The sequence below is a fragment of the Megachile rotundata genome, chromosome 10 (genome assembly GCF_050947335.1).
Source record: "Megachile rotundata isolate GNS110a chromosome 10, iyMegRotu1, whole genome shotgun sequence".
Taxonomy (NCBI): Eukaryota; Metazoa; Arthropoda; class Insecta; order Hymenoptera; family Megachilidae; genus Megachile; species Megachile rotundata.
Window position 1 is genome coordinate 10,991,534 of NC_134992.1, and position 27,895 is coordinate 11,019,428.

The window sequence follows — 27,895 nt, forward strand, 5'->3', positions numbered from 1 at the left end:
TTATGTAGTATTATAGTCTTTATACTTTTGGAGTTTTTATGGTATTATAGTCTTTATAATATTAGAATTTTTATAGTGTTATTATAGTCTCTATTATAGTCTTATAGTCTCCATGCTGTTATTTTCTTTATATTATTGTAGTCTTCATACTATTGGAATTTTTAGGTTACTATAGTCTTTATACTATTGGAATTTTTATAGTATTATAATCATTAGACTATTATAGTCTTTATGTTGCTATTTTCTTTATATTATTATAGTCCTCATACTATTATAATTTTTATATTACTATAGTCTTTATACCATTGGAATTTTTATACTATTATATTTTTTTGTACTATTGTAGTCTCTATGCTGTTATTTTCTTTATATCATTATAGTCCTTATATTACAGTTATAGTCGTTGTTATGATCTGTATATTATTATAGTCTTTATACTACTATAATTTTTGTATTACTATAAACTTTATACTATTATAGTCTTCATACTATTATTTTCTTTATCTTCATACTATTATAAAATTATACAAGTCTTCATACTATTATAGTCTTTACATTATTATAATCTTTATACTCTTACAGTCTTTATACAACAATTTTCTTCATACTATAACAGTCTCAACTATTATAGTGTTCATACACGTATAGTCATTAATTTATAGTCAATTTGTATCATGTTTGTATCTGTTTGTGCAGTCTGAACTATTATAGTCTTCATGTATAGTCTTTCATCTATAGTCTCTTTGTATCAAGTTGATTCAAAATTGCATCCTAAATAAACACTTCCGCAATTAACACATTAAATTATCTTTTATACAAGGTATTAAAATAAACAAACATCAAATGTGACATAATAAATTCTTTTTTATTGAAAATATAAATGCCCATAATTTACAAAATTAATCACAATAACGGAAAAATATTTCCAGTAGCGAGATGTAATGATACAATAAATTAAAATTATATAGCAAATGAAACATTTAGCGATAACAAGATAATTATGAACCTATAACAATCTTCATTATGCGATGTACGTGATTTCGATCAACAGCGTTTAATACTTTCGCGTGTAAATGGAATATTTCTTTCGACGTAGAAAATTAATTGATCTGTTATAAACACTTGATTAAATTCGACCAAGAGACAGCGGAATTACGTCATTTATTGGATGATATAAAAGTCAACAACGAACGGATAGACACTCTATATATTGATAACGAAAGAAAAAAATCTTGTTGCTCGTTGACGTAAAAAGAGTATCGAACGGTCCTAATCTATATTAGTGTATCGCAAACAACTTATACGACCAATCTATAAAGCGTATTTTAACACAATCTTGTATTTTTACAGCCGACAGACTATCACATGATTCACTTATACCTAGACTGTCATTATTTTATCTTTCGCTTATTTTTTGGAGGAGATTTTTAATCCATTAATGTGGAGACGTGTAAACTTTTTGATAGTTATTTTATTTTTTCATTTTTTTTTGGGGGGGGGGGTGTATTTATAGGGGTTGGTTTCTAGGTTTCTGAATGAATACATTTTTTAGTTTGAGAATTTGAAATTGAGGATTTTTGGGGTTGGAAGGGAGTGTTAGAGAATTTGGGGATTTAGAAAGTGGGAAATTTAGAAGTTGGGGAATTTAGAAGTTGGGAAATTTAGAAATTTGGGAATTTAGAGATTGAGGGATTTAGAAGTTGAGGTCTTTAGAAGTTGGGGAATTTAGAAATTTGGGAATTTAGAAGTTGGGGAATTTAGAAATTTGGGGATTTAGAAGTTGGAGAATTTAGAAGTTGGGGAATTGAGAAATTTGGAAATTTAGGAGTTGGGGAATTTAGAAATTTGGAAATATAGAAATTTGGGAATTTACAAGTTGGGGAATTAAGAATTTGGGGAATTTAGGAATTTGGGGAATTAGGAATTTGTGGATTTAGGAATTTAGAAATTTGGGAATTTGGAAATTTGAAAATTTGAAAATCTGAAAATCTGAAAATTTAAAAATTTGAAAACTAATAAATTAAAAAATTTAGAATTCTATAATAAGTCTCCCTATAACCCCCCCTCTCCACAAAAATAATAACAAAACAAATTAAACCCACAAGTTCAACCACATAAAACAGTGCCATATACCGAGACTCCGCAATCTTCACATCTATAAAACTAATGCATCATAAGAATTATTCTCCTCCAAGAATTAATGGATTAAAACCTCCTCCGCAATCACAGTAACCAGCAAACCTCACAATCGATTTTTCAGCCGCCAATTCAAATACTGTTCAGCCATCGTCATCGTGACAGTGCTTTGTCTCGTACGCCTTAAAAGCTAAATAATATTTACATTCGATGATCGTCGCTATCATGAGATCTGAATACTGTTCTTCGTTCTATGCTGATCCAGCTCAGATATCAGTGAAACGCAAATACGAGGATGAGCAAAGGAACCGATATGATGCACAGCAAGTAAACAGATGTTCTAGGCTCGCACGTTGATACGACCACGTACTCTTCGTTCCATTGTGAATCATTACCGCTTAATGGTAGTTCGAAGACTGTTCTCTGGTTGCTGAAAATTTTGAACGGCAACGAACACTCGGTTGTGCTGTTTTTACAGGCGTGTACCGGGTTGGAGATGTTGTAGACTGTTTTCAGGAGGTCGAAACGAACGCGGAGGAAGTTAGGTTGGATCTCGTTCTCGGAGTTGAATACGAAGAAGTAGTATCCGTTCGTTGGTACTCTATAAAGTAAAATAGTTGTGATTTTTAGGGGTATATTTTTTTAATGCGAGTTTTATAACCTAACGGGTTATATGTACATATGACTATACATATGACACATATGACAGTATGTATTATACAGGGTGTCACAGTTAGTGTAGGTCCCTGAAATGGGGGGTAGCTGACGTGATTCTGAATAAGATTTCCCTTTGCAAAAATGGGATTTGTTCACGATCGCAGCAGGTTCGAAGCCATCACTACCTGAGTGTTTTTCCTTAATAATTCAAAAACGAAGCTTCAGACCGAATTTTTGCAAAGGGAAAAGTTGTTCAGAGTCTCAAACCCCATCAATTCCGAGAGTTACATTAGTTGTGAGACACCCTGTATATGGAAATGCACTTCCACATGACGCGTGGTCGATTTTAATGAAAAGTTTGCTTATGTAGTTCTGGTTCTGTAAAGGAAATGTAGTTTTACTTATTGTTGGAGTATTTAGAATTCTTTGTGAGTTGAAAGAGATGTGACGTAGAATTTATTTATTTATACGTTTATTTAGTCATTTAGTTAGTCACTTATTTACTGGCTTTGTGGACATTTATGTAGTCATTTATTTAGTCATTTATGTAGTCATTTATGTAGTCATTTATGTAGTCATTTATGTAGTCATTCATGTAGTCATATACTTAGTCGTTCAGATAGTCATATATTTAGTCCTTTAGTTAGTCATTTGGATAGTCCTTTATTTAGTCCTTTATTTAGTCCTTTATTTAGTTCTTTATTTAGACCTTTATTTAGTCCTTTATTTAATCATTTATTCAATCATTTAGTTAATCATATATTTAGTCACATCTTTATTCATTTATTTATTCCTTTAATATAATCAAACATTGTTAAACACGACCAAAGGCTCATTACCAGAATAACGTTATCATTAAAAAAAAACATTCGCACGTCAATAAAAATAATCACCAATGAATCAAAACACTCGAGTCACCAACCTTTTGTTACCATACAAGAACATTTCCCACCGTCTGGTAAAAAACTGTTCATATCGGAAATTGCCTATCTACCTACTTAAAATTAAAAGCGTATCTCTTCTTATCTGTTTCAAGGGTTCATCAATATTTATAAACCTGTCTGCGTACCTGTAAGTAACCGTGTTGGCGAACGAAGCTGTCGAATGTTCCTTCTCGTGTTTCGGCGTACATTGTCGATGCGGAGTCAAAGGCAGATTCAGGATCAGACCTTTGCAATCCAGAAGTCGTTCCTCGGAGCTGCTGAAAGAACTCCAGAACTCGGAGTTGCTTCTGTCGTTCAGGGTGGTCTCGTTCACCGTGCCTCTGTCCTCGGCTATTCCATCTGGGTTCAACATATCCTAATGTACCGACGGAAACAACAAAGTGAAGAAACGGTTATAGTATCTGCATTGGGGTTTCTGGGGGTTTTGGGAATTTTCAAGGTTTTGGAAGGTTTGGCGATTTGAGATTTGTGGATTTGGGGATTTGGAGATTTGAAGATTTGGGGATTTGGGGGTTTAGAAATTTAGGAATTTAGGGGTTTAGAAGTTTATGGGTTTATGGGTTTATGGATTTAGGGGTTCAAGGGTTTAGGGGTTCAAGGGTTTAGGGGTTCAAGGGTTTAGGGGTTCAAGGGTTTAGGAGTTCAAGGTTTTAGGAGTTCAAGGGTTTAGGGCTTCAAGAGTTTAAGGGTTTAAGGGTTTAGAGGTTTAAGGGTTCAGGGGTTTAGAGGTTTAGGGATTTAAGGATTTAGGGATTTAGCATTATAGTGATCTAGTGATCTAACTAATTAGAAATTTTTTAAAATCTAAATCCATAAAAATAAGACAAATTTGAAAATTTAAAAATTTAGTGAAAAAATTTGCAAATTATAAAATTCCAAAGCTTGTACACTTATGTCTCCAATAACTTTGTACCCATAAAAACAACGTCCCATCTTCGAATTTCTAAGTAGAATCGTGTTAAGTAAATACAAAGATTGCCTCGGAAATACCTCTGATAAGAATTGCCGATGAGAATCTACGATTAAACGTCGGATATCACATCGGACAATTAAAGTGACTTACTAGTCTTTAACGAAGACAATGCAGGCTTCCGAGATATCTAACCGGTACGATAAATCGGTGATTACGATCTACTAAATACGATCTCTTATCGCCGATTCGCTTGACGTCAATGTATTTACAGAATCACGTTATGCGCTTTAATTCTTGCACCTCGTTTGCAACCGAACTAATTTCATCCAACGATGATTCAACCATTAAACAACGATCTCATGACGACGAAGTTTCATCCTTCGTTTGATCTTAGCTCTCAGGCCTTATCGCGATTTAACAGCCTATGCAGCTGTTTTTCTTATCATCGGTGAAAATTTGCCGTTACCAGCTCAAACGGAAAAGTTTCCGGGATGTCATGATGCTCAAATTTTATGTTCATAATCGGCGACAATACGGTATTACTGAAGAGATATAACAAGGCAAGAAAATCTACCTCTTAGAGAGAGACTTTTTGAAAAGTGCTTCTACCTGTACTTTCCGAAGCAACAAGTGCAATATAATACAGAAAGATGTATCTCTTCAAAGAGAACCGCGTGTCATCTTTCTCGAAGAATATTTTATTAGTTAAATCGTATTACATCGTTTGTACATCGTTAATCTGCTCCATGCATACAGCCTCAATCTTACATCAAACTTCCAAAGTACCAACTCCACAAAAAACATGTATAATCCGTCTACAAAATCGCGCATACAAAACTGCCATCACGAACGATACACATATCGACAAATTTGTACACCGAACATGTCAAAGAGGAGCTATTACAACAATTCCTAACAGTCTCAAAATAAAAAAGATGAAACACGAATTTACAAATCGTCGTTCATTTTGTACCCTCGTGATAAGTTGGGACATTAATTGGTCTTAGGCAAAGAGTAGATATAACGAGAGGCGACACTAGACAAGGAACCTACCCCTTAGAGAGAGACAGACACAACCAATTTAAATGCCTAAATCAAAAGAATCGGGGGTGCGCACGTGCATAGTGTAGAAGTATGGCGGTCGAAAAAGAATATTCACCAGTAATTTATTTCTAATAAATATTTTGTCGTATCTCTGTAACACATTCATCCGTAATTTCTTGTGATATATAGTTTTCCGTTTTCTTAGAAGTTATTTGTAATAATCATTTCCGTAAAACATATTCTTCGAATATATTTTGCAGAGCAATAATTTTGGTATATTCTTTTCTTTTTCAACTTTTCCACGCCGTAAAATTGATAAAAATACCTCGAAAGGCAATATTAATAATTGACAGAAAATTACCTCTTCGATAGCAGCATCGTCGTCCTCATCATCCTCCGTCAACTCCCGATTAAGAGTCGAAGACAATATCAGATCCCTTCGTCTCCTAGCCTTCTCAGCATCCGAGAGTCTCTGATCGTTCATCGTTTCATTCACAACCCTCCTCAAAGCTTCACCTTCCGGTCCCTTCTCCTCGATCTCGTCCATCAACCTCTTCAATATCTTCTTCCCCCGGAAACCCAACGAATTGATTTTATTCAAAACGTCCTGAAACACCTCAGCAGACGTCGGCTCCGAGTTTCTACTTTCCTCCGTTTCGTTCTTCTGGTTTCTCCTCTCGCCTCCATGTTCAAGTTTCCCGTGTTTCGTCAACATATGTTTTTCATTCTTCACACTCGAGTTCACCTTTTCCTGTTGCTTTTTTAAAACGTCGCCGAAATTCTTCAGCAGGTTCGTTTCTGGACTGGCAACATTCGGACCTGGAGGTTTGTCGATGTTGTCGACCTCCACGAACGTGCCTTCGTAGTGATGATGAGGATTCTCCTTCTGCTTCTTCTTCGTGTCGAGAGTTTTCGCGAACAGCTCGGTTAGAATTGTTCTCATCGCTTTGGCGTCTAGCTCGTGGCTGTTGTAGTGCACCATGGAGTTTGTTAAGTGTTTGGAGCTGTTGAAGAGGTGGGCTTTGTGGTGGAACTGCACGTCTTGGTGGACCCTCTTCATCTTCTCTGGCTCGTTACTGGGACTCTCTCTCTACGTACATAAACATAACACATTTTTTATGAAATATAAATCGTGTATGAAACTTTGTAACTCCACTGCAGTCTCAGTCGTTCAAACCCTAGTTCAAACCCACTTAAATATTTCAAAAATTTGTTCAATAAAACCATGGGAAAAATCATAGAAATCATAGAAGAGCATTGAAGATCAAATTTTATTGCATCTGTATAAAGTTCACCGCAAACTTTTACAGAAAATATTTCAAAATTCATCCTAATACCTCAAGAGTTCCATTAGCCGTAATAAGTCCAGTTTCCTTAGCAACCTCCAAAAGTTCCTCCAACTCCTCGCTGCTGTCATCGCCGATGAAAGCGCACTCATGAAGATGTTTGTGTCCGCGAATAATCGTCAGAGATGCTCCTGGCCATCTACCATACGATACATTTCTCAAAACCTTCAAATTTTTATGTTATATGTTTATTGAACTATTTGTTACCTTACGCAAGTGGAGACGGTGACCGTGCTACCACGAAGAAGATAAAATCCCCAATACTCCTTCATGTCGTCTTCCAAAATCAGGTGTCTTGTCATAGAGACAGGAAGCACATGGTTTTCCACTGTCGGCTCGTCGTTCATCAAGTAAGCGTTAAATGTCGCGTTTACTTTGATCACTTGACTCTGAAGATAATTATTTCTCGGTGTTTTATGAATTCTGACTTTATTATTTTTTATGAGTATATTATGTTTGATTCTCGACTACTTCGTTATAGATTACTATGAACTATTAAATACTGTGAACTATGTACACTATTAACTACTATGAACTATGTATACTATTAGCTACTGTGAACTATGTAAACGCGAACCAATCAGTTAGATTACCACGTGCTAGATTATTACGCGTTGGATTACTGCGCGTTAGATTACCACGCGTTAGATTCCTACGCGTTGTATTACTACGCGTTGAATATCCACGCGCTAGATTACTACGCATTGGATATCCACACGTTGGATTCCTACGCGTTGAATATCCACGCGCTAGATTACTACGCATCGGATATCTACACGCTGGATTACTACGCGTTGGATATCCACACACTGGATTACTACGTGTTGGATTATTACGCGTTGGATTACTACGCATTCGATTACTACGCATAGGATTACTACGCGTTGTATTACTACGCGTGGAAATACCAAGCGTTGCATTACTATGCGTGGAATTACCAAGCGTTGCATTACTACGCGTTGGGTTACTACGCGTTGAATATCCACGCGCTGGATTACTACGTGTTGGATTACTACGCATTCGATTACTACGTATAGGATTACTACGCGTTGTATTACTACGCGTGGAAGTACCAAGCATTGCATTACTATGCGTGGAATTACCAAGCGTTGCATTACTACGCGTTGGGTTACTACGCGTTGAATATCCACGCGCTGGATTACTACGTGTTGGATTATTACGCGTTGGATTACTACGCGTTCGATTACTATGCGTAGGATTACTACGCGTTGTATTACTACGCGTGGAATTACCAAGCGTTGCATTACTATGCGTGGAATTACCAAGCGTTGCATTACTACGCGTTGAATTACTACGCGTTGAATTATAACACATAGGATTACCAAGCGTTGCATTACTACGCGTTGGGTTACTACGCGTTGAATATCCACGCGCTGGATTACTACGTGTTGGATTATTACGCGTTGGATTACAAAGCGTTCGATTACTACGCATAGGATTACTACACGTTGTATTACTACGCGTGGAATTATCAAGCGTTGCATTACTACGCGTTGGGTTACTACGCGTTGAATATCCACGCGCTGGATTACTACGCGTTGAATATCCACGCGCTGGATTACTACGCGTTAAATATCCACGCGCTGGATTGCTACGCGTTGGATATCCACACGCGAGATTACTACACGTTATCCGAAGCTGCCGTTCTCGCGTCTGCGCACGCGTCTCGCGCTCTGATTGGTCCGTGCTTTTCCTTAATAATTCAAAAACTTCAGAACGAATTTTCGCAAAGGGAAATATTATTCAAAACCACGTCAACTACCCCTATTTCAAGGACCTATACTAATTGTGATACACCCTGTAGAACCATGTTCTATAAATCAATGATAAACAATTCCATATGCAATTAAATAATAAAAATTTCATATAAATCGGTATGTAAAAATTACTCTAGAAATTTATTACGTTTTGAAGTTTAAGAGAGGTGTCATTTATAGTAAATAATATTGAAATAATAATATTGTAAATAAAGTATTTAGTTAAATTATGTATGATCACCTACCTGGCACCAAGTGGTGGACACTTTAGCGTCGATAAGTCTCTGATCAGAGACAGTTACGGGGTACAGTTGTTCGGAATAAACGCGATATCGCAAATACATCGGCAATGCAACCAATATCGCGGGAAGCAGCATTCCCAACAAACATAATCGTAATAGTCTCAATGGCACCTTGTACTGCAACCTACGAGGCTCCCAGTCTCTTGGACGAGTATCTTCTATGAATTGCAAAACTCTTATGAAAGTCTTTCGTTCGATTGTATATTTAATATTCAACATTTAAATGAGTTATCAAACTTTAATTATTAAACTCGTTCTGAATCTTCAGAGTTTAATTTTGTAAATTTTATAAATTTGAGTATTTAGAAACTCCAAGAGTATTTGGAACTTTTTTGAGGTAAAAATTTGAAAATTTTAGAGGTGTAGAAAGTTTTGAAATATTAGTTGAAGTGTTAGCTTGAAATATGGAATTTAAGAAATACTTGCATGAGTAAAAATTTGAAAATTTTAGAGGTTTAGAAAGTTTTGAAATATTAGCTGAAGTGTTAGCTTGAAATATGGAATTTAAGAAATACTTGCATGAGTAAAAATTTGAAAAGTATTTGAAGAGTTAATAATTTAGAAATTTGAATGGAAGAAGTAAGAAGTAAAGAAGAAGTAAAGTAAAAAATACTATCAAAGTTTGATGACCCATTTCCGAAAGTAAATTAAACCGACAAAGCATGATAATTTAATGTTAATTAATTCCGTAATCAACAGTGTGCAAAGGTGACACGACAAAGTTCAGACCTTCCTATATTTTTTCAACATACTTGTTCTTTTCCATTTATTCAACACCAGTTATCAATACACAAAGCTACCCAAGTTTTATCAACTCTTGATCTCCGAAAGATTAAAATTCTTAATTCTTTTCATCCGATTCCTGTGTGTGCTACAAATATTACCTAAAGGTAAATGAAGAATTATCAAAATGTTTCTTTGCTTGTTTATTTATTATGTTACATGTAATAAATCACAAGTAAATCAGGCAATCAAAATATCGCTTCTCCGGCAAATTGCGGGATTACACCGTCATCCGATAAGTACGTCGCTAATAGTTTCGTAACACTGTATGTACTCTGCTATATTTCCATCCATGTTTATTCATTAAGAAATTCAAAACATTCTAATCATTTAACTTTCAACGACGCAGATTAAAAGAATCGTGAGGTAATACAAAATCGCATTCAAATGTCAAGTCGTATCTTCGATCTTCTTGAATACGCAGTCATTAACCTTTCTTGCGTTGTTATTTTGTGAACAAACTCTTTTCACAAAGTATTTCGATAAGAAAACAACAAACATTTTATATAAAACATTATAGAAAAAATTTGTTTAAAGAAGCATAATATTGTGAAACATTTTCAGAAGGCAAAAATAATTAACAAATATTTTTTAAGTGAAAAGTTTATTTTATTGCAAGAGCACATTTTTTAGATTGCGATATTAATAAGGAAATTAATCATTTTACTATATTTTACGCAGAAAAGTTTCGTCAAATATTTTGTAACAAAATATAATGATAACCGATAACACCTAAAAACAGTGTTATACGTTGCATCGAATCTGAGTATACGTAATATGTTATGTGTATGTTTTAAATATGTCATAGATATTAATGGAATAAATATCGCCAATTGCGAGTCGAGTATCGGTACATGTAATCTTCTTTATCTTACGATATGGAGTGTTTTGAAAAAACGGAGTTCGATCTAACACTTCGATACTTGTTTTACTGACCGATAAGACATTGAGTTACAATTTGAATACAATGTACTATTTTAATTACTTCGCAATACGTGCTGTATACGCAACGATATTACTGCGATTTTTGTTTGAAGAAATATTTGAGAAAGAATTTGTTAACTTATTCGTGTGATTTTATAGTAATTTTTTATTTCAGTGCAGTTTTAGTACTTTTAGATTTTTTTCAAAATAGGTAAATGTGTTAAGGAGGTAGAGCTTTGAGACACTGAAAATTTATAAGTTTGGAAATTTGGAAGCTTGCAAAAGGATTTGGAAATTTGGGAATTTTTAATTTGTGATTTCATGATTTAGAAATTGGGAAACTTGGGAATTTGGGGATTTGGGGATTTGGGGATTTGGGAATTTGGAAATTTGGGAATTTGGAAATTTGGAAATTTGGAAATTTGGGAATTTGGAAATTTGGAAATTTGGGAAGTTAGGAATTTGGGAATTTAGGAATTTGGAAATTTGGGAATTAAGGAATTTGGGAATTTGGGAATTTGGGAATTTGGAAATTTGGAAATTTGGGAAGTTGGGAATTTGGGAATTTGGGAATTTGGGAATTTGGGAATTAAGGAATTTGGGAATTTGGGAATTTGGAAATTTGGAAATTTGGGAAGTTGGAAATTTGGAAATTTGGGAAGTTAGGAATTTGGGAATTTAGGAATTTGGAAATTTGGGAATTAAGGAATTTGGGAATTTGGGAATTTGGGAATTTGGAAATTTGGAAATTTGGGAAGTTGGGAATTTGGGAATTTGGGAATTTGGGAATTTGGGAATTAAGGAATTTGGGAATTTGGGAATTTGGAAATTTGGAAATTTGGGAAGTTGGAAATTTGGAAATTTGGGAAGTTGGGAATTTAGGAATTTGGGAATTTGGAAATTTGGGAATTTGGGAATTTGGGAATTTGGAAATTTGGGAATTTGGAAATTTGGGAAGTTGGGAATTTAGGAATTTGGGAATTTGGGAATTTGAAAATTTGGAAATTTAATTCTCTGCAATATCCCAAATTCCCACACCCCTAATAAAATATAATGTACCATAAAAATTAATCATCTATACAAATCTAATCAATCTAATCAATCTAATCAATTTAATCAATTTAATCAATTTAATCAATCTGATCAATTACATTGGCAGAACATCTTATTTAAATTCTGTTAGATTTGTTAAAAGAAATAATTCAATAATTGCGGGGAATTGGTCACTCTATGTAGGTGTACACATATACCAAGATAATAACTTAAGCATAAAAACCTGTTCTATCTTATGAAGGGAGATTAATATATTGCTGCTATTACGACTAAATGAGCTACATCAAAGAACATACGATTAAAGAATGGATGTATCATACTCAATTTTAAAGCGCAATACTGGCCTGCCTACAGACGATTCAAATAAATAATAGCATTACGTAATCATTTATTTCATTTATCAATCTTAATTTTTATCCTTTTCAAACCATTAATATCTTTCACAATTTGTCAATTTGTAAATTTATCAATTTGTTAATTTATTAATTTGTCAATTTATAAATTTATAAATTAAAAATTTTGTAATACACCTTTCAATATTTAGCTCTCACGCGATATCGCGTGGGCGACCTCTTAGTGCCTACCGAACGCACCATATCACGTGATCGGATGTTTAGTGTTAACGCCCGAGCACGCGATATCGCGTGATCGAACATTTAGCGTTGACAAGTAAGTACGTGGTATCGAGTGAGCAACAAATGTGTTACCGTTAAATATCCGTTTGCATATACTCTTGTTTATGTCTAGAAATTAATAACTTTAATCTCCACTATCCGATTATGCGTATATACATATAACATATACGTGTTCAATACATTGCGCGCATCTCATTTCACCATTTAACAAAGAAAAACAGGTGAAAAGTCATAACGTTACAGCGGTTACGACAGATTTAATTACCACAGATACTCCGTTTCATTTTTATCAGTTCTTAAAAATAAACATCTGTGCTGTTTGTGTTCAAACTGCAGTAGCAGATTTTTAAACGATACGATAAGTAATATCGAATGGTTTTTTTTAATAAACAAAAGTAAAAGAACAAAGCATACCAGGTATATCTATTTTTAATGGCGTCGTTGACATTCTCCCTGTGAAAGCAAGGCATAGACACACTGTGGATCACTGATGGTAACACGCACTAACACAAATTAAATTCGCTGATAACTCGTCAATCAAACTTCAAAAGATACAAACTATACTTGAGCAATATTCAATTCTCACGCTTTCTGAGAAACGGTGTTATCTTGAACTGTTATTCTTCTTGACGTTATTTAGAATATTATACAAGTCATCATTTATAATCGTAGAGATTTGTTAAGTTCGTGTTTCTGTAGTTCGTAAAATGAAGCGGTTAATTACGTTTATTTAATCGGAAAATTGCATGAATACACGATGTATAGCGTTCGTTGTCAGCAGATCGACTGAATCGGTCGAGGAACATGCCATGCTTTGTATCAGTGTCTTATCAATTTTTACTGTAGCCGGAATAAGCTACGATCTATACATTCTATTTGCACAAAATCATGGTACCCTTGCTATCTATCTTCGCCATCAAAATATTAGTTATCCCTTAATATACGATAACATCGCATATCAGGAAAGCATAAATATCATTTCTATAAAAATACTCTATACAATGTTTCCTTTAATCTATCACTTAGGTAAAGAATTAACAAAGTTTAAGCTTCAGAACATACCGACATTTTTATTAAAAAAAAAAATGTACTTAGTGTAATATACATTTTATACACAATTCTGTACAGCAATACAGATAATTTTGTTCTATACATATTATTTACGACGAGAATCAGTTCGTCTACTTTTGTCGTCGTTTATCTTGGATGACTTTTCTCCTCTTCGTCGTTTATTAAGTGGATTTCGGGGATCGTAAATTTCAAACCAATCGTCGTCTTTCGTACTGGCATCCTTAGCCAAAACAGGGGCTTTTTCTTCGCAATGTAATGTATGTACCATCCAAGATTCGTCAGCTGGATCAAAATCGTCTTCCTTATCGTTTTCCGTTTTCGATGGTTCCGGCGATGTTTCTCTTTTAGTTTCTTTAGCATTTTGAAGTTTAGATTTAAATTTCATCAATAACTCCATAGTAAAATCTTCGCGGCTTTTACCCTTTTTAGGTAGTTTTGACTTTGCTTCCTTATATTTCTCTTGGGTTTCAATGTACTCTTTCATAATTTCAGTTTTCTTTTCCTTCTTTTCTTCCTGTGCTTGTTGTATTTTTTTATCCGCTTCTTTTGCTTTCTTCTCGTTTTTAACATCGCGTTTTAAATCCCGGATTTCTTTTCTAATTTCTTCCCTGTATAACATATTATTAATATTCAAAAATAACCCTACAAATGATTACAATAAAAAATACGTACGCTTTTCTTTTACGTTCCATATCCCTATCTTTTCCAAGATAGTACTCTTCCTCTATATCCTTATCGCCTTCAGTATCATCTACTTTATAACTTTCTACTTTCTTAGGTTCTTTCTTTGTATCTCTTAGTTTACTCTTTATTCTTTCCTTCATTGCCCTAAAGGTACCATATTGTAAGTATAATTATTTATGTTAGAATAGAACAAAAGAAATTAAATACACCCACTCTTTCTCCTTTTTTATCGTTTCTAATTCTTCAGTGGTTTTTATTTCATCATCACTTTCCCAGTCACTACTACGATCTTCTTTTCGTTTTTTACTTGGAGGACCAGCTGGCTCGACGGACGTTTGAGCGCTTAACTTTGGATCTACTAAATTATCATGAGCTGATTTACTTTTGCCACTCAACTGCTTATTCAATGTAACATATTCTTCCTCATCTTCTTCAGCCTCTTCTCCGAAAGATAAAAGATTGAAATTTCTGCAACAAAGAGTGTTATAAAAAATTTAATAATCCATTTGATTATTCTAAACATTTATTTATCTTACTTCACTCCTGCTTTTTTAGTTTTTGTACTGTCCTTTGCTTCTTCGCTTCTTTTTGGTGTTGTTCTTGGTACAATATCAGAGAATGGGTTATTAAGTATTTCTGTCTTTATTACTTTTGGAGGATAAAGTGGCCTATCATTCTAAAAACACAAAAATATTTTCCTTTAAATAATTATAACATTTTACATTAAGATGATAAACTTACTTCATCCACAAGTGCTTCTTCAAGTTTTAACATATTATATATAGTTTCTCCAGTAACTTTGCCGAAGATGGTATGTTTATTCTGCAATTCTGGTGTAGGACCAAATGTAAAAAAGAACTGAGAACCATTATCATCCTTGCCAGCACCAGCCATAGCAAGTAAACCACGTCGACAAAATCGCAATCTTGTATGAAACTCATCCTAAACATGTACATTTTATAATCAGTACGCAATAAAAAAGCATAGTAATTTCATATTTAACAGTAACATACTTTAAATGTTTGTCCATATATACTTTCACCTCCTTCTCCTGTGCCTGTTGGATCTCCACCTTGAGCTATAAATCCTTTAATAATTCTATGAAATATAGTATTGTCATAATATCCCTCCATACATAGTTGTATAAAATTTCGACATGCTTTGGGAGCTTCTTTTGTCCATAACTCTAAATCAATATCACCCACCGTTGTTTTCATCATCACCTATTTAATTACCATGAGATAAAATAAAATATATATTAGTTTCAGCATAAACACTAACTGTTATAGGTTATATGTATCTAATACTTTTTAATTAATACTCACTTTACCCGTTGTGGGTGGTTCTTGTATATAAATATTACTCATGTTTATAGATTCTTCTTAACAATAGAGAAAAATTCTTTATTAACATAAATAGTTTATTTCATGATTCCATTGCGCGTTTCACAGGGACGCAGAATTGACGTATTGACTGGTTCAATGTTGACACAAGCTGATGTTCTTTACCTGTCACAAAGGAAACAATATGATACAATTAATATTATAAAAGAAAATAATATGTACAAATAAATACCAAAAGACGTCTTATTTAAAAAGTATGTTGAAACCAATTTGACTTATAATATTGCCTTTTTTGTGAGTTCTAGTATATATGTATTATACATTTTGTATTTTGAGGTTATCTATGAAAACCAAAATATTGTGAATACATAATATATATTTTAATATTTACATGCAGTTTTGAAGACCACTTTTAATATATGTTACATATATACATATATAGAATTATTATAACTCTTACAAATAATTGTACATGAATCAAATAAACTGATGCTCAAGTATTGATAAAACATTTTCTATTCATGGTTTAAACTTATACTATATTTAGTGTGCTACATGTTATAACTGTATTTAAAATTATTATAAAACACTGCATCCTTAATTCTTATAGACACTACAAAATAAGGTAATTTGTTTAAAATAATATAAAATCAATCATTTCTTTTAACATATAATGAAGAAATATGTTTAGGTAACATGGAAACAAGGTTCCCAACCAATTGGGAAGAATACATTTTAAATTTATTACCAAAAAGGTATAAGAAGAAATATTCTTCGCTAATACAATCAATATTAAAGGAAATAAAAGATATTTATGCTAAAGACATACAAAATTTTATAATGGAAACTACATTTTTTATGTCAAGAAAAGATATGGATTGTTTTTCTATAACAAGTTGCCCCAATTATAAAATTTCGAATGAGAAAAATGTTTTTAATCATAAGACATTTATAAAGCACTGTAAATTGTTAAGAGAAAGATATTTTCTTTCTTTGGAACCAATTAAAATCATTATAAATGTGGCACAATGTAAACTTCCAACATTTATCTGTAATTTTGACCATTATTATTCTTGTGGACTTATAGCATTGACTGATTTTCAAACCATGGTTGCTAGTGATATTAAAAAGTGTTGGATTAGGATAAATCAGTTTCATAGAGAAGTATCTAAAGCTGTAGCTAAGACAGCAATTGGAAGGTATGCTGATAGAAAAAAGTTAAATATTATGCATTGTATGACACATGTTTTTGTACAACAAATTATAAATACTATGATAAGATCTATTAATCATTTACTGAATATTTTAAGCGATGGACACCATTGCCCACAAATTAAATTTCAACTTACTCTATGGAATAATAAACTTCTTATTGATCCTAGCATTGAAGAAATATCTTCAGTATATCATAGCATAATTGACAATATTAGTACTATTGCTCAAGAATTAGTACCTCTAGAAGAGTGGCTAAATATAAAATCTCATTCCAAATATATTAAAATTCAATTACCTGATTACTATGTCACAGAATCTCATAACAAATTAGATGTTATATTGTATCAATTATTTCAACGAATGAACGAACATGTTAGACATATTAGCAAAGAATTTTATCCCATATGTGAACCTACAATAAAAGAACAAATATTATTATTAACATCAGGGGAAGTGGATTTTGACTTATATCTTGAAAACATAGAAAAGTATAAAACATATTTAGCAAAAGGGAATGAAATTGTAGAGAATACATATCACACAGTAGGAAAATTAGAACAACATAATGCTAAAGAAGCTTTGAAAAATGAGTCATATAATATTGTTGATATGTTTTTAAGTAAATTGATTAAATATCATCAAGAATTTAATTTATCCATTTGTTCAGAATTCGAAGAGATAAAAAGAAAAGCACTGAATATACCAAAAAATGCACAACACTTAATTGAATTAAGTGAATATATTTTACATGCATCCAACATATTAGTGAAAGATTTAGAATGTAAAATTCAGAAATCAATTCACATGATGAGCGTGCTATTAGAAGTTACACTTCTATCAGAGGATCACATTGAATTAAATAGAAGAACTATCAATTGGTTGCATGAAATTGAACCGATATTTAAACAGCATCACATATTATGTGAAGCAATGAAAAGTGAATTAGAAGATGACATGCAGAGAAGAATGAATGACTTAACTTCTGAAGTAGAAAATATTGTTCCAGAACTTAGTGCTTTGGATAATATGGATGATATAAAAAGAGTTGGAGAATATGTTGAATATTATAAAGGTTTTCTTAAAAAAGTAAAACACATAACATCTGAACTAGAAAAAATCAATGAAGAAGAAAGATTATTCAAATTTCCAGAAACTGAATATCCTAAAATAACAGAATTACATGAGATAATTATGCCATTCTATGATCTTATATATCTTATTTATCAGTGGCAAAAAGACAGCACAGTATGGCTAGATGGTCCCTTTGAATGGTTAGATGCTGTTATTATAGAAAACAAGACACTGAACTATTTTAAAGAAATTACTGAAATGAGTAAAACATTTAAAACAAAAATTAAAATGGATGTAACTGTAAACAAATGCTTCAAATTTTCTGGAATCGCAGATGATCCAGATCCACTGCAGCTACCTGCTCCATTAAAGTTGTGCTGGCAAGCACTTAATGATATAAATGATTTTAAGAAATTTTTACCATTAGTAACATGTGTATGTAATCCAGCTCTTCAAAAACGACACTGGGTTGAAATGTCTGAAATATGCAACCTTGACTTGACACCTAATGCTGGAACAACTTTAAGAAAAATTATTTTACTTGATTTAATGCCTGATATTGAAAAATATGAAGCTATTAGCATAGGTGCAAATAAAGAATTAGAACTGCAACAAAATTTACTGAAAATGATCAAAGAATGGGATAACATTTCTTTTGAAATAAAATTTAATGAAACATCTGGAATGCATGAATTTTCCAATTTAAATAACACAGAATTATTACTTGAAAATCATCTTGTAATAATTGCAGACATGAAAACTTCAAATTTTGTTAAGCCAATAATTTCAATGGTGACAGATTTTTATACATCCCTTATCAGAATTCAAAAAATTATCAACAAGTGGAACTATATTCAAATATTAATACTTTCATTAAATGCTACTTTTCATCATTCTAATATAAAAGTGCAGTTAATTGAAGAATCAAATTTATATCAAGAAATTAAAGAAGTTTTGAAAGATATTAAAAATAAGCTGGTAAAGAATCCTACTTTTACAGAAATTAATAATCCCCTGCTTTTAAGTTCTTTATGCAATATTACAGAAAAACTTGAACAAGTCCATGCAGGAGTAAAAAATTATATAGAAGCTAAAAGATTATGTTTTCCAAGATTCTTCTTTCTTTCTAATGAAGAAGTTCAAGAAATATTATTTAATTCGTTTAATTCTGAAAAGATACACACATCAATACAAAAATGTTTTCAGGGCATAAAAAAAATAAAAATGAATAAAAATAATTGTATTTGTACTATTATTGGTGATTATGGAGAGGAAGTACATTTAGAAAATTTGATTTCACTTCATGCTGAGTATGATAGTGAAGAAAAATGGTTAGTACATTTAGAAAATGAGATAGATACTGTGATAAAAAAAAGTATTTTGCAATGTTATCAGAAGTTTAGTGACATATTCACATACAGTAATATTGCGAATTTTCCAAGTATGGTAATTGTTTGTATTTTCCAACTTTATTGGACTTCTGAAATTCGAAATTGTTTTACACCATTTAATTCTGAATTACTGAATTCATTACACCTAAAATATGTTGACCATCTCAATGATTTAATCAATGAATTGAAAAGCTGTTCAACAAAAAGATGTAGAGATGTATTAATGTCTTTAATTACAATAATAATAAATCAGAAAGATATCATTAAATTGCTAATAAACAAAAATATTACTAATTCTGCAGACTTTGAATGGATTGCACAATTACAGTACTATTTAGAGGAAAATTGTGTAAAAATATTAATATTTAATAGTACTATAAAATATGGATATGAATATAGTTACTACAAACAATGTATGATTAACACTGCATTAACAGACAGATGTTTTCATACTCTTATCCAAGCATATAAATATCATTTATATGGAGCTATTGCAGGACCATCAGCTACAGGAAAAACAGAAACTATAAGAGGTTTAGCAAAAGCTATTGCAGTAAATTTTCATATTTTTAGTTGTGTTAATATACTGTCTTACAATTTTCTCTCTCAAACATTTAAAGGGTTCATTTCTTGCGGAGCATGGCTTTGTTTTGAAAATTTTAATGAATTGAAACTTGAATTCTTATCTAGAATTAGTCAAAATTTAATTTCTATTTTTCATGCCATAGCATCAAATTTGAAAACAATAATGTATGAGGGCTCATCATTGAATCTGAATCCAACTGGATATGTTTGTATTATCACACAATTAGGCTTATTTAACTATCATGATTTACCTGATAATTTAAAAATGTTATTCAGAACAGTATCTATGGTTGCACCAGATATTAGTAGAATTGTAGAGGTTGAGCTAACTGCTGCTGGTATATCCAACTCAAAATCTTTAACTATGAAATTAATTACATTTTACAAAGTACTATCTAAGCAATTACGATGTAAATCATGTAATACTTTTAATTTATATTCTATAAAAGCAGTTACTAAAACTGTAGTTTATTTAAAAAGATGTTTTCCAGATGAAAATGAATCTCTTTTACTTCTGCGTTCGTTGATCAATATCAATCTCCCTCAACTATGTGGTGTAGATGTACTTGTTTTTAAAGATATAGTTCACAATGTATTTCCAGATATTACTTTGCTACCTCCAAATTACTCAATATTTTTAAAAACTTTTGAAGTAATATGTAAATCTAAATCTTTGAGCATTCATGATGTTTTTAAACTTAAAATAATACAGTTATTTGAATTAATGTATATACATAAAGGCTTAATCCTTGTTGGCGATCCATTTGTAGGAAAAACAGAAATTTTATCTGTACTTCAGGATGTTTTATCATACTCATATAAACAAGAAATTGAGTTTGGTGTTAATATAAAGTTAGAAACTATAATTCCAAGTGTACTTGATATTAAACGTATTTTTGGTTATTTTGATGAAAATTCTAAGCTTTGGAAAGATGGATTATGTTCCAGAATGTTTCGCTCTTTTTCAAATACTAATTCTTTTGATAAAACATGGATAATATTTGATGGACCTTTAAATAATGTTTGGATTGAAAATTTATATTCAACTATTGATACAAATAAGGTGTTATGTTTAGAATCGGGTGAAAAAATTAATGTAGCAGATTCTGTATCAGTTATCTTTGAAACAATAAATATGACAGAGGCTTCTCCTGCTATTTTATCAAGATGTGGTATAATTTATATTGAATCAAATTCTATCAATTGGAGATCAAATATTAAAACACATATTTCTAGAAACAATATCTATAATGGATATGAAGAAATATTGTATCAATTGTTTGACTGGATTATGGATCCTGCTTTACAATTTATATACAAACATTGTACATTATCTTTAATTGTTGAGAAATTACATTTTGTAATGACCACACTGAATTTGTTAGAAATGTATTTTACAGATGCTCTAACAGAATGTACTGAAGAAAAAGATAAAACAAATTATTTTACAACATGGATGCAAGTTGCATTTATATTATCTATTATTTGGGGATTAGGTGGAAATGTTAGTATAGATTCTCATGTTAAGTTTAATTCTTTTTTTGTGGAAATTTGGAGTGGCACGAACAAAGAGTATCCAAAACCAGAAGCAATAAAAAGTTATGATGTAGCACTACCTAATGAAGGCTTAATACAAGATAATTTTTATATTTTCAAAGGTGCTGGGCATTGGAAATATTGGGGAAGCATTGATCTGTTAAAAAATGAAGAAATATTAGAAATGCCTTATTGTAGTGAAATTTATGTACCAACAGCTGATACAATCAAGTATAATTATGTATTTTTAAAACATGTTAAATATAAAATACCTTTCATTCTTTGTGGAGATATATCTATTGGGAAAACATTTCTTATGAAAAATTTATTGCAAAATAAACTATCACAAGGAACAGATTTTAATTCTTTCAGTTTTACTTCTTTGAACTCTGTTATTAAAACACAACAGCTGTTGCTTTCAAAATTAAATAAAATAAATAAAACACATTATGGTCCACCAAATGATCAATTCTGTGTTAACTTCATAGATGATCTTAATGTAGAAGTAGATCAGCAATCAAACATAAATAATATTTTAGAACTTTTTAGACAATATCATAGTTATAGATATTTCTATGATATAAATGAATCTGAAAAAATTTTTATCCAGAATATTATGTTTTCTTTTGCAATTACACAAAATACTCAAACTAATATATGTCCCAGATTTTTAAAACATTTCAATTTATATACTATACAAGCACCTTCTACTAATACCATATTCAGAATATTTTCAAACATTCTTTTCATTAATTTAAAGAAGAATTCTTTTGCTCCAGATGTCTTGACTTCTGTAAACAGTATAACTAATGCTACAATTGACATTTACAACATGATAATTAATACATTGCGACCAGTACCTGCCAAGTTTCAGTATCAATTTAGTATTAGAGATATAAGCAAAGTAATTAGTGGATGTATTCTTCTTCAAAAAGAATCAGTAGAAACTAAAGTTACTTTTGTTCGTTTGTGGGCTCATGAAATATGGAGAGTTTTTGGTGATCGAATATTAGATGCTGCTGATAAAGAATGGTTGTTCTCAAAAATAAGAGAAACCACAATGAGTAATTTTAAAGATTCGTTTGAAACAGTTTTTGATTATCTACCAAAATCAGAAAATAATGAAATTACTATGAACAGTTTCAATTATTTAATGTTTAACAATTTTATAGATAAAAATAAAAAATATGAAGAAGTAACATCTATTGAAAAATTAAAAAGTGAAATTCATTCACATTTAAACGAACATAATAATAATGTAACAAATAAAATTGATATTGTTACATCACAATACGTTTTGGAATGTTTAATTAAAATTTCACGAATTTTATCTATCCCAAGGGGTAATTTATTGATGATTTCTACTGTAGGAACTGGTAGAAAATCTCTAATGAATCTTGCTGCTTACATTCAACAACAAGAGTTATTTAAACCCTCTATTCATTCTTACTATGATATCAATGTATGGAGAACTGAATTAAAAACAATTCTTCAAAAATGTGGTGGATTAAGAAAGCCTTCTGTACTTTTTATAAAAGTTAAACAAGTAACAAATAATATTTTTTGTGATATTAGTAGCTTGTTAGCAACAGGTGAAGTGCCTGATTTATTTTCCATTAAAGAGAAGTATGATATTATTGAAATGGTACGTCTGCATGCTCAAGGTGGTAACAAAAATGCAGAAGTAAGTAATCATTCTGTAATGAATTATTTTTTAGAACAGTGTAAAAGCAATTTACATATCGTCATTTGTTTTGATTCACTGGATAAAGCAACTAAATCATATTTATATAAATATCCAGAACTATTAAAATATTGCTCTATAAATTGGTATGAAGCATGGCCAACAGAGACACTTATACAAGTAGCTACAAAATACATTCAAAATATTAATATGGAAGGAAATTTAAAAGCAAATCTACCAACAGCTTGCATAAAATTATATAACAGTATGCAGGAAATGAGTGACAAATATTATCAAGAAAGTGGTAAAAGAATTCACATATTATCATCTTCATTTTTACATATGTTGAAACTATACGTCCACCTTGTATCAAAAAAACAAAAACAGATTGTAACAATGAGAAACAGATATTTAGTAGGACTAGAAAAATTAGAATTAGCAGCTCAACAAGTTGAAAAGATGAAAGCTACATTAACAATATTAAAACCCCAATTAGAATCATCTGCTTTAAAAACTATAAATACTATGAAGGAAGTAGAAAACGAAAATATCAGTGTAGAAAAAGCGACTCGTCTTGTACAACAAGAAGAAAAAACTGCAAACAAAAAAGCAGAAATAGCTGGAAGATTAAAAATGGAATGTGAAGCTGATCTTGCTATAGCAATTCCAATTTTAGAAGATGCTATTGCTGCATTAAACACATTGAAACCTACAGATATTACACTTGTTAAAGCCATGAAAAATCCTCCTGATGCTATTAAGCTAGTAATGGCTGCAGTTTGTGTTATGCTGGGTGTTCCCCCAGAAAAAGCCATAGATTCAGTTACTGGTAAAAAGTATACAGATTACTGGGGTCCAAGTAAGCGCATTTTAAGTGACATGAATTTTTTACAGATTTTGAAAGATTATGATAAAGATAACATTTCTCCAAATATCATGCAAATTATTAAGAAAACATACATGCCAGATAACAATTTTAAACCACATATCGTTGCTAAAGCATCAAGTGCTGCTGAAGGATTATGTAAATGGGTACGTGCAATGGTGTCCTATGATGAAGTTGCAAAAGCTGTTGCACCAAAGAAAGAAAAATTGTTTACTGCACAAAAGGAATGTAATGAAGTCGAAAAATTTTTAAATGAAAAACGTGCAATGCTTTCTGCATTAAATGCAAAACTTACAGCACTGAATAGCAGTCTCCAAGAAACCCTACAACAAAAAGTAAAGCTGGAAGAAGAAGTAGAAAATTGTACTAATAAGCTTCATAAAGCAGAAAATTTAATGGCAAGTTTGGGAGGTGAAAAAGATCGTTGGATGCAGTTAGCAAATAATCTTAAAGAAAATTATGATAATCTCATAGGAGATATGATACTAACATGTGGCATCATAAGTTATTTAGCATCATATAACATTGTGTTTCGTGATACAATTTTAGAATACTGGAAAGAATTTCTAGAAGGTTTAAATATATCATATACTAGAAACTACAATTTAATAAATGTACTTGGAGAAGAAAATGAAATAAATCAATGGCATTTATGTGGTTTGCCTAAAGACAGATTTTCTCTTGAAAATGCAATTATTATGAACAATTCTGAATTATGGTGTCTATTTATTGATTCACAAAATCAAGCAAACCAATGGATTAAGACAATTGAAAAGAAAAATAATCTTAAAATCATTAAACTAAGTGATTCTGATTATGTATCAAATATTCAATACAATATTGAGAACGGTATTCCTACTTTAATTGAAAATGTTGGAGAAGAATTAGAAATATCATTGTACCCTTTTCTTTCAAAAGAAACTTACAGCAAAGAAGAGTTCTTATATTTAAATACTGATTATGATTCTATAAAATATTCTACTGATTTTCGATTATACATTACAACAAGGCTACTTAATCCTCAATTCTCGTGTGAAATATTTAGCAAACTTACAGTGATCGATTTTTCTATTTCAAACGAAGGTCTTCAGGATAGACTTCTTGACTTTATTATGTCTAAGGAAAATCCAGAACTGCAAAATAAATTTGAAATTTTACTTATGGAAGAACACAATAATAAAAAAATATTGAAACAACAAGAAGATCATATTTTAATTACATTATCTTCAACAACCAAAAATATTCTTGACGACGAAAATGCTATAAAAAGTTTAGATTGCTCAAAGAATCTTTCCTTAAACATAATTAAAAAGCAAGAGGCGACTAACACAATGTCTTTGGAAATAAAAAAATCTCGAAATACTTATGTACAATTTGTTAAGTACTGTGTAAATCTGTTTCATATGCTTAGTGACTTAGCAAACTTAAATCATATGTACCGTTTTTCATTCTTATGGTTCATGCAGTTATACAAAAGATCAATTGAGACATCAAATAGAAGTACCATTCTCGAAAAACGATTAAAATTCTTAAAAAGTTCATTCACTAAAAACCTTCATACAAGTGTTTGTAAAGCTTTATTAGAAAAACATAAAATATTATATTCCTTCTTATTATGCTGTAAGATCTTATTAGAAGATCGACAAACAACAGAAGAAGAAATTAAATACTTTATATCATCAAACTTGAATCATATAAATACTGATTATGTAATTGATTGGTTACCATCTGATATTTGGATAAATATTTGTCATCTTAGTAAAACATTGTCTGTTTTTAATGGTCTCACAGATAATATCTATAATAATGATAAGGCTTGGAAGCAGTACTACATATCTGAACCATTCCAAAACCACTTATTACCAGAACCTTGGATCAAAACATTATCTTTATTCCAAAAACTTATACTCATAAAAATTTTACGACCTGATAAGATTATAATACAAATTATGCAAATAACAAAAGATATTTTAGGAAGTATAAATAGTTACTCTCTGCAAGTTAAAATATCTGAATCATATGCAGAATCCAATTGTTTGACTCCACTTTTATTTATTTTACCAACTTGTTCAGCACCATTACCACTCATTTCTGCATATGCAAGGAAAAGAGGCAACTTTTCAAAATTTACATCTTTATCAATGAGCAAGGGACAAGAAGAAAAAGCTGAACTTTCTGTACAAAAAGCTCAAAAGGAAGGAGGTTGGGTGTTCTTAGAAAATTGCCATTTAGTGCCTAACTGGATGGTATGTCTTGAAAAAATTTGTGAAAATTGTAGTATTTCCACTGTATCTTTAGATTTTCGATTGTGGCTATCTAGTCGTCCTACTAAAGAATTCCCAGTTAGTATTTTACAAGATAGTATAAAAATAACATATGACTATCCTTTAAATGTTAAGGAAACATTACTGAACATCTACCATTCTGAACCTATAGTAAATAAAGAATTTTTTGAAAGTTGCCCAGGGAAAGATGTAGTATTTTCAAAACTTCTTTTTAGTTTATGCCTATTCCATATTATTATAAAAGAAAGAAAGAACTTTGGGATTCTAGGTTGGAACATACCATATAACTTTGATAGTACAGACCTACAAATATCTATTATGCAACTTCAAAATTTAATAAATAATAATGATTATGTACCTTTCAGTATTCTTTTGTACTTCATTGGGGAATGCAATTATGGGGGAAAAATTGAAAATGATTTTGATAGCAGATGCCTAAAGCATCTTCTAACTAATTACTGCAATTCAGGCATAATTCAAAGTCATCAGTATACCTGTACAAATGAGATAGAAAGATTAGTACCACAAAGATGTGAATATAATCACATAATTAAACATATTGAAAAAATGCAATTGGATTTATCACCTGAAATTTTTGGATCAAGTAGGAATGGCCTTATTATTCAGCAGACTATGATGGCTAAGGAATTTTTCTCATCAATTTCTTCAATGAATCCTCTTCTTCCTTTATTAAATGAACAATCATCTGAAGATCAGATATTGATTTTAATTGATGGCCTCATCAATAAACTCCCTAATTTAGTTGAAATCAATGAAATACAAGAGAAACATACCTCTCTGCTAGATGAACCCTTAGGAAGAGTCCTCTTCTGTGAAATAGAATTATTAAAATACATTTTAGAAACTATAACTACTACATTGAGCAACTTGAAATTAGCATTGACTGGCTATGTTCCATTTTCTGATTCTTTAAAAAAATTAGCAGAAGAACTGTATCAAAATAAAATTCCACATATTTGGATAATTATACAAAACAATATTATTATTGGAAATTTGGCATACTATATCGATAATCTATTAAACCATGAAATGTTTATTAAAAAATGGGTAAATGAAGGATGTCCAAAAAATATTTGGTTCAATGCATTATTTCATTGCAAAATGTTTCTTTCTGCTGTGCAGTTAACTTTTTCCAAAACATATAATATACCTATCCAAGAAATTGGATTCGACTTTCAAGTTCAAACAAAAGAAACTGACGAAGAAGACATTAATACATATTTCTTACATGGGTTACATTTGTGTGGTGCTCAATGGAATTCTGATACAAATAAGTTAGCTGAAAGTTTTGCAAATGAATTTTGGCAAGATATGCCACCTATAAGACTCAAATGTTCACAAAATAAAAAAGATATAAAGGAAATGTACGAATGCCCTGTATATACAACTGTCATTCAAGACAATGATAAAAACACTGAATTGGCTTTAAAAAATTTTATCATCAATATACCTTTGGAAACTACTGTATCTCACAGTTATTGGATAGAACATGGTACAGCTTTGTTTTGTCATATTCCGTAATTTCGATTGATACGTAGACTCCTGTTATATTGCCATGAATGAAGCCACAGAAATAATAAGGATTAACAAAAAAATTTTGTTTTTTGC

The 27,895-nt window shown here is 31.2% G+C and overlaps 3 protein-coding genes across 9 annotated transcripts; 1 reads left to right on the forward strand and 2 right to left on the reverse strand.

The window, feature by feature from the left end:
- Positions 1–844: 844 nt before the first annotated feature.
- LOC105662068 (uncharacterized) lies at positions 845–13,305 on the reverse strand. 2 transcript variants are annotated; one of them, XM_076536631.1, is made up of 8 exons: positions 12,930–13,305; positions 9,873–10,004; positions 9,064–9,278; positions 7,248–7,429; positions 7,032–7,179; positions 6,056–6,784; positions 3,863–4,092; positions 845–2,737 (listed from the first exon to the last, which is right to left on the reverse strand). In XM_076536631.1, exons 3-8 carry the CDS (start codon positions 9,193–9,195, stop codon positions 2,410–2,412), a joined length of 1,749 nt encoding a protein of 582 aa, XP_076392746.1. In that variant the 5' UTR covers positions 9,196–9,278; positions 9,873–10,004; positions 12,930–13,305; the 3' UTR covers positions 845–2,409. The 2 variants fall into 2 exon arrangements, with proteins under 2 accessions (XP_076392746.1, XP_012137415.2); XM_012282025.2 differs by lacking the exon at positions 9,873–10,004.
- A 253-nt stretch (positions 13,306–13,558) lies between these two features.
- LOC100875150 (spliceosome-associated protein CWC27 homolog) lies at positions 13,559–15,935 on the reverse strand. The gene is made up of 8 exons (XM_076536632.1): positions 15,846–15,935; positions 15,596–15,778; positions 15,284–15,493; positions 15,012–15,212; positions 14,807–14,946; positions 14,484–14,738; positions 14,259–14,414; positions 13,559–14,194 (listed from the first exon to the last, which is right to left on the reverse strand). The coding sequence occupies exons 2-8, from the start codon at positions 15,635–15,637 to the stop codon at positions 13,672–13,674; spliced, it is 1,527 nt and encodes a 508-aa protein (XP_076392747.1). The 5' UTR covers positions 15,638–15,778; positions 15,846–15,935; the 3' UTR covers positions 13,559–13,671.
- Positions 15,738–27,808, forward strand: LOC105662075 (dynein axonemal heavy chain 7). 6 transcript variants are annotated; one of them, XM_076536628.1, is made up of 5 exons: positions 16,105–16,238; positions 16,305–16,368; positions 16,701–16,812; positions 17,496–23,399; positions 23,592–27,808. In XM_076536628.1, the coding sequence occupies exons 4-5, from the start codon at positions 17,633–17,635 to the stop codon at positions 27,806–27,808; spliced, it is 9,984 nt and encodes a 3,327-aa protein (XP_076392743.1). In that variant the 5' UTR covers positions 16,105–16,238; positions 16,305–16,368; positions 16,701–16,812; positions 17,496–17,632. The 6 variants fall into 6 exon arrangements, with proteins under 6 accessions (XP_076392742.1, XP_076392741.1, XP_076392743.1 ...); XM_076536626.1 differs by lacking the exon at positions 16,105–16,238 and adding an exon at positions 15,754–15,867 and having other exon boundaries at positions 17,496–27,808; XM_076536625.1 differs by having other exon boundaries at positions 17,496–27,808.
- The last annotated feature ends 87 nt before the right edge of the window (positions 27,809–27,895 follow it).